We start from the raw sequence: 7,500 nt of genomic DNA on the forward strand, positions 1-7,500 counted from the left end.
GCGATACATTGTAATCTAAGTTTCACAGAAAAACACATACAAACCGTTTGGGACGTTAAAGAACTCTAAAAGCTTTTTGAAAACAGTACTTGCCGGGTACGGAGGTGTATTAGAAAATCAGTACTTTTCAAGAAAATGAATGCCCGGAGCTTTTCTTGTGAACAAAACTATCCTTCAATAATCAGTCAAATTATGTTAAGAGTAACCCTTGATTTTCTTTTTAATTATTATAAAATGGGTAAGAGCGGTTTCAGCCAATAACGTTTCACGATGATGGCCTGTAGTTTTCTTGCAGCGTTGGTCTCAAAGGCCACAGAAAAAAAACAAATCAAACGGTCTTTAGAATATATTCTTACAGGTCGACTTACTATGAAGTCTTAGCATTACTTTTATCACTTGTAGTTGACTTGTTCCCTACTTAGGTTGTGATTACCAAGGAGACCAATTTCCAAGCCATCGCGCAAAGACTTATCATTATTTTGCTTAGTTGTTTAATTTTATATAATAAATCCAAGTCTGATCACCTGTTTTTCAGGCCAAAAGATGGTGGCGAGCAATGTGATGGAGATTCTAAAGGTTTTTATAGAATCTGTGGACAGAAAGTACGTGCATATTTTAATGAAACATTTGACAACCTAAATAATTATCAAGCAAATTCCATTTAACTTGATTTCTTGATGGCTTTTTGCTTTTTGGTTTGCTGTAAACAGCTAACATGCATCTAAACATCACTCCATTATATAGATACTGATACAATAACATAATTTTCCTTTTTCTAAAAAAAAAGTCATGAAGTGCACAGTGCACTTCAAGATATTATTTTAATATTTCACATGTGAGAATAGAGGTGTCGTAATTGAAACAAACACGATTAGCCAATAAAAGCGAGCTTCGCCTTCCTTTGTAACATAATTGCACTCACTCGTGAAAGATACTCTCACCACTTGAAGATAAAATTTGTATCGCCGAGCGGCCATGCTACATTCTCTATTCATTTAATACTCAAAAAAATATCTTTCCTGATTGGTCAATGACGAATGCGTGAAGAGGTTATAGAGTGCAACACGGACGTTGATATAGAAACACAGCAAATGAGTGATTTTGCTGAGTATATCATAAATAAAAAAATGTCATATAAACTTCCTGGTGCAATTCGTAACTTATGGTCACTTGTGCTTTTTGAAAGTTCTCAAATTGCACTCACCTTCGGCTCGCGCAATTTTGAGAACTTTGAAAACACCACTCGTGCCAATAAATCACGAAATGAACCAGCAAGTTCATACGATTTCCTAACTTATTATATAGACAGGAGTGTTTTACTGGAATATACACCACAAATAAAATTCATACGAAACTACATCCGGGACCCGAGTGGCGTAATTTGCATATCCTCACTAGTTAGGATATTGATGACGTCATTTCCTGCTTTTGCAGACACTCAGTGAAAAATGGCGAGCGAGCTGGCGAGGGATAGATTTCTAGAAGCTGACGTAAAATCGGTTTCTAAGGAATAAGGAAGCCCGGCTAACACGAAGAAAAAAAAACTTTATGCGACTTAAAATTATTTAAGGAGTATTTAGCAAGTGAAGAAGAAAAGCAAAAAATTGATTCCAATTCCGGGCGAGAATTCGCGATAAAGTTTGTGCTTGGTGCTTTTGCTCTATATAATAAAAAAAAGAAAATTACACGGTGGCTTGAAGATACGACTTGCATTTCACGTGTTCAAATATAGTATTTTAGTCACTCGCTGCGCATCGTTTTTATCACTTGAAATAAAAGCTATATCTTCGCGCCGTGTCGTGTAAAACTCTCCATTTATTCTTTATTATTATTACTATTTTTTTCACAGCCTTGCCCTGCCAACGCTACCAACTATCGCACAGAACAATGCCGAGAGCTCAATCCTGAGTATCTCTCGTTTTTCTACAGAGGAGAAAAAGGTGAGTTTTGAAGGCGAATATAATTCCATTAGTTTGTCTTTTGACGACTGTTTACCTCGCTATAATATATACACATATTGTGCAGGAGGTTTTATTCATATAAATCTCATTTTTGCACCCGAGCATATTCTATCCTACTTTTGGAAAAATATAAAAAGCAGCTTTAGAAATAATGCGGTCCAAACGTAACTAAAATGTGATGTTCCAATTTGTGAAAATTCAGAACAATAGGTATTTGGTATTTGTTGCTGAAAGAGTTCGTGTTTCCAAAAGGTTTTGGCTCATCGGAAGAAAAGTAAATGTTCAGCTGAGTCCACAAGGAACAACCCATCTGATTTCCCAATTTCATGTACACCCAAAGCAACTTTAGTAATTTTGTCAACCAACTGCTGGTTTGCATGTAACGTCATGATGACTTTGTTGGTCGGCAAGAGCAATAACCTGTATCTCTGCTGGGAACTAACATGTGGTTGAATTTCAGGTATTGTATAGCATGGCCTAAGTAACATGGTGACTAATACCGCTCACTTCTTTTTTTTTTTTTTTTTTTAGATGCGTGCAATTTGTATTGCCGTTTCGAAAAATATTATTCTCCCAAGGGATGGGTAAAGGATGGAACGAAATGCCAGTCAAATGGTGGAACAGATGTTTGCATTGGTGGAAAGTGCATGGTATGATGACAAGACCTTTTTTTTTTACTCGAAGACCTTTTTTTTTTTACTCGAAATCATCAGTGTCTCGATATAATACTCTTTTATTCTGGGGTAAAAAAAAGACGATGTCTAGTTGACTTGCTTTTTCCCATATACACACCTCACAAGTCTCCAAAAGAAAATATCGGACTGTCTATAAAACGTATATCTATTGAAGACTAATTTTACGTACTTTTGCTGACATTTTTTACGCATTTCCACTCTTATAGTTGCTAAAAAGTTCATTTCCAATATCACAGATCGTTTTAATTAGTATAGGTAATCGCATGGGGCAGAGTAAAACTAAGGATTAATATCACACCTGTTTTCAGAAGTTGCTGAAATTGCCCTGGTCACTGCGCGACTCGGGCAATTTCAGAAAATTCTGAAAACATAAGTAATATTAATCCTTAGTTTTACGAGGACCTATTGCGATTACTTCTTAATAAGATTGAGGGAAAACGTTCCTTAATATTGTTGATGCACCTCGAAAAACAATTAGCCAAGCGGAGTCAAAACACTCGTTCGCGCGCAAGCAATGAAAACAAACAAGTAAATAAATCAACTACTTTTTTACGTCCAAAACGAGTACAGATGATTACTATTTATATGCAGTCGAGGGAAAACTTCGAGTCTCGTTCCTCAACAAAAGCAACAACGATTTAACCAAATGTTAAGCTTTAATTTATTTCATTCACCTATGATTTTGAGGTTTCTTCCACTTGAAAACAAGAATGCACTTAAAACACGCATCTGTAAAAAAGAAAACGGTTTATCCACAGAAAGAACTTCTTCCACCAAGTTTGAGCCACTATCAATGGCAAAATGTTCTGTGATCTGTATTGATGAGCTGCAAGATGCCTTGGTAAAAGAAGTTGAAAGCCCTTGACGCATTGAATTATCGTTGTTTATCAACCTCACAATCCCGCTACACCGGGCGCCGTGCAAATCGATCCAAATTTTAAGCTTTTCATAAAAAAATATATTTTGCTCTTCCTCTTATCGCTCAAAAATTCACCTTCCGGAGTATTTAGTCATGGGTCCTTTATGGCATTTTAGTGAATGAAACTCGAAGATATTCAAAGACAAACTTCGACAAAGACGAAGTTGTTTTACTGGAAATGAAGAACCAACTGAACGTGGAAGCAGTGCGTTCAGTCAATCAGGAGCGGGATTTTTTTTTTTTGGCACTCGACCAATCGTGAGCGAGTAATTTTGCTCTCTTCACACGCAAAATTCCGGAAAAAAAACGCCCTCTTCATTGACCAATCAGCATTCAGTAATTTTGCCCTTTGTGTTATTATGTGGAAAGTGCTTTTGGCTTCTCATTGTAAATGGTTCATTCCAAATGTTGTTGGAAACAGATAATGCATTTAAACATTCGGTGAGAGTGAACTTAATTGGAACCTGGTTTCTTCCAATTCAAAAAGTACTTAAGTATTACTTGAAAGTTTAACATCATTCTGCAACGTTCCATTGCATGTTGGAGAAAAAGTTTTCCATGTGATTAACTAGAGACCTCCATGAAACGTGAAAAATGTACGGTCTACTACATAATTGACGTAAAAACGCACGCTTGTCTTGTACAAAACACTAATCGCTGCTAATTACCTACCAATATATTTTGAAGACTGAAGAACATTGGGGTTCTTTACGTCTCCTGTTTGATGGCTTTTTGTTATTTGCTTTCTTACTATGTACCTAGAATTATGATTTGGAACCCTTATCCTAAAGGACACTTAATAAAGACTTAATAACAATAATGGAACTTTATTTTCACACGATAATGTCTTTTTAAAGCTTAATAGCTTGTAGGGTCGTGCACAAATAAAAACAGTCAAATTAACACATATCAAATCATACTGGTTTTTGAGGACAAGGGGAAACCTTAGTACCCGGAGAAAAACCTCTCGGAGCAGGGGCCCGTTTCTCAAAAGTCCGGAAAACGTTTCGGGCCTGAAAAACCATGCATTGGTGAACCTGCCAACCGCTTGTCCAGGAAAGCCATCTTTGAACATGTTCCAAGGTAACAAAAAGCAAACTGACTGTGAAGTTCTACGACTCAAATCGACTCCGTTCTTGACATACAAAGGAAATTGTGACACCCGGAAATCGCCCGTAAAGTTTCTGAACTTTCGAGAAACGGGCCCCAGAGTAGGGAACCAGCAAACTGAACTCTCATAGGACGCCGGATCTGGGAATCGAACCCGGGCCACATTGGTGGGAGGCGAGTGCTCTCGCCACTGCGTCATCCCTGCTCCCCTTATACAAACTGCAATAAAACTACAGCCGCGGTGGAGCCAGGGGGGCTGTGGGTTTATTATTTTGTATATCTTGTCGAGAATGCTGAAAGTAGCATTTCCGAGCTTCAAGACTTTAAACTTTTCTGGCGGAGGATTTCCCCAGAGCACCCTACAAGTTACCGTCTCCGGCGCTTGCTTGTTAGCCCCACACCACCCCAAGTACAAAGTACGTTCCGGCCGTCCCTGAACTACCAAGGTAGCAGTGCCATGATATCCTAGTGAATGTATCAGTGTTTGCGATAACCTTTTCCTTCCGTTCTAAACTCCAGTCTTGGCTTAGTCTTAAAGCTTCAGATATGTCCACAAATGTACGCAATATCGATACACCCTGAGTTTGATGTGCGTTAGTGTTCCCTTGCCCTAGATCATCTTATCCATCACCTCTTGAACATCATCTGGTCATCTTGGAAAGCACGTCAGACATGGAAGTAAAGTATAAATTAAAGCTTAATTATGACGTTATTTTTTTTTCCTTTTAGTCTGTAGGCTGCAACAATGTAATTGGTTCTGGATTAGAATTTGATCGATGTGGAGTTTGCAACGGTGATAGTTCATCGTGCCTCGAAATTATCAAAGAATTTAATGAAACACATCTAGTAAAAGGTACGTTGATATAGGGATGCAAGGACCTCCAATGATTTTTTTCAGTGACGTGAATATTGTCTTGTAGATATCTTTATAAATGAACTGCAGTTCATTTTGTGTAGCTAGTTTTACCAATTTTTATTCCCTTCTCGATATCCTTCGTGACACAAAATGTCTGTCGAGCATAAAGAATTTAAATTACCAACAGAGAGATAGACCTGTCAAAAAAATGTTAGGCTGAACAGTTTTCAAAAGCCCCACCCAATTGCAGTCCATTATAACCTTCTTCATCTTGTCCCATCCCTGCTTCTTTTTGCATTTGCTGTTTTCATTGTTTTAACTGATTTGGTTTTCAGTTCACAGTCGCTGAATTTTGATGAATTTGGTACCATAGCCCCTTTACATCGATATCAAAATTGGCGCATGCTATAATTGTTTCTCTTTCAAATGTTTTTCTGATCGTTGAATTAGTGTTATAAACTACTCAGTTGTCATAGTCCGGCGGCTGTTTTTAAGTGAGAAGGAGGCGATTCATTTTCAAGCATACCCTTCTCCCCACATATAAAGTTTCTAGACCCATGGTAAGGTTTTGTCTAGAATGAATTCCATTACTTTTGGCAAAAAGGAGAGCAACCCGTATCGTGTGATCGGCCTAGCTGCAATGGACGTTTCATTTAAAGTGGAAAGTTGAAAGGGTGATAGCTCTCGTATTAGCTGTATTTTGTTCATAATTCTCTTACTCACCAGGAGTTGAAAATGCCAAAGTTATGCACGTGGTACCCAAGAAATCAAGGCGAATTTGGGTGTATGAAAAAGCTGCTGACAGGAACGTGATAGGTAACTTAATAGGACTAGAATGGACTTCCTTGAAATTCCCTGTTTGAGTCACTAAATTAATAAATTTTCTTTACATAATATGATCAACTTCAAATGTTTAGTGTCAAGTGAATGTGGCTCCCGGTGAAGAGAGGAAGCTACAAATGAACTGGTGTCGGTGTTCCTGTATACCATTATTTTTTTCGCCGTAAACAATACCTGATGTTGATATGAAACTGGGAGGTAGAGGGGATATTAGTGTGGATAGCTCTACCAATATTACCTCATATGTAAAAGGCGAGACTTACTGTCGAGGTGCAAACAAATCACACACCACATTCTTTTTTTTTTTTTTTTTTTTTTTTTGGGGGGGGGGGGGGGGGGGGGCCCCTGGAAGACGATTTGTGAAGGGGTTTAAAATCCATACTAAGACTTTGTATGAGCAACAACCACAACCTTGGATTTGTTTCTATGTGTTTTTTTTTTGGAAATTATACAACATGAAACATGTTCTTCTGCCTTTTCTTTCGCACTGTTTCATGCTAAAATCTCTCCCACAATCGTTTATTGTTGCAGCAATAAAGGACGCACAGGGTAACTTATTGATCAAGCCTGGAGGACGAGGGGGGAGATTTCAGGCAGCTGGTGCTCGGGCCGTGTACGGAAAAAGGGATTATAGAGAGTTTTTTTTCATCGATGGGCCTACTACTGATGATCTCAAATTCTTGGTAAGAGAACAGAAGTATGACTAAAGGGGTAAGGTTGATTTCGGTTCGCACCGTAACCAGGATGAAATTCAGACATGGCATACTTTGATTCAACACTGGTTTGAAGAATCAAGAATGTAACCTACAAAGTCACGATTCTATACCCAACCTTTCGACATTCGTCTTTTTTACTAACTGATTAGCGTCCTTTTCTTTGAATGAGATATCGTCCACTGTCGTCATGAATTAAAGATGTTTTCATGGCGACCGGGCGCTAGTTCCCTACCGGGTTGACTGCATGTACTTGATTCCGTGTTTACATGATGACTGCATGATGTTATGTCCGGTTTACACCAGGGCGCACTTGACAATATGTTAACCGATATGTTTGAAGTAGAATACACCCGCCCTACCGGGTTAAATACTTCATGATCCCGCGTTTGCAAGATGACTGCAT

The 7,500-nt window shown here is 38.3% G+C and overlaps 1 protein-coding gene across 2 annotated transcripts in view; it reads left to right on the forward strand.

Moving 5' to 3' along the window:
* Window positions 1-7,500, forward strand: part of LOC138030963 (A disintegrin and metalloproteinase with thrombospondin motifs 6-like) — a 51,612-nt gene that overhangs the window by 19,550 nt on the left and 24,562 nt on the right. For both annotated transcript variants that reach the window (XM_068878817.1, XM_068878818.1), the window contains exons 15-20: window positions 536-602; window positions 1,850-1,940; window positions 2,493-2,611; window positions 5,415-5,538; window positions 6,268-6,357; window positions 6,913-7,064. In XM_068878817.1, coding sequence (XP_068734918.1) covers window positions 536-602; window positions 1,850-1,940; window positions 2,493-2,611; window positions 5,415-5,538; window positions 6,268-6,357; window positions 6,913-7,064 — 643 coding nt within the window. The remainder of the gene's footprint in view (window positions 1-535; window positions 603-1,849; window positions 1,941-2,492; window positions 2,612-5,414; window positions 5,539-6,267; window positions 6,358-6,912; window positions 7,065-7,500) is intronic.

The sequence above is a fragment of the Montipora capricornis genome, chromosome 13, assembly GCF_036669925.1.
Source record: "Montipora capricornis isolate CH-2021 chromosome 13, ASM3666992v2, whole genome shotgun sequence".
NCBI lineage: Eukaryota > Metazoa > Cnidaria > Anthozoa > Scleractinia > Acroporidae > Montipora > Montipora capricornis.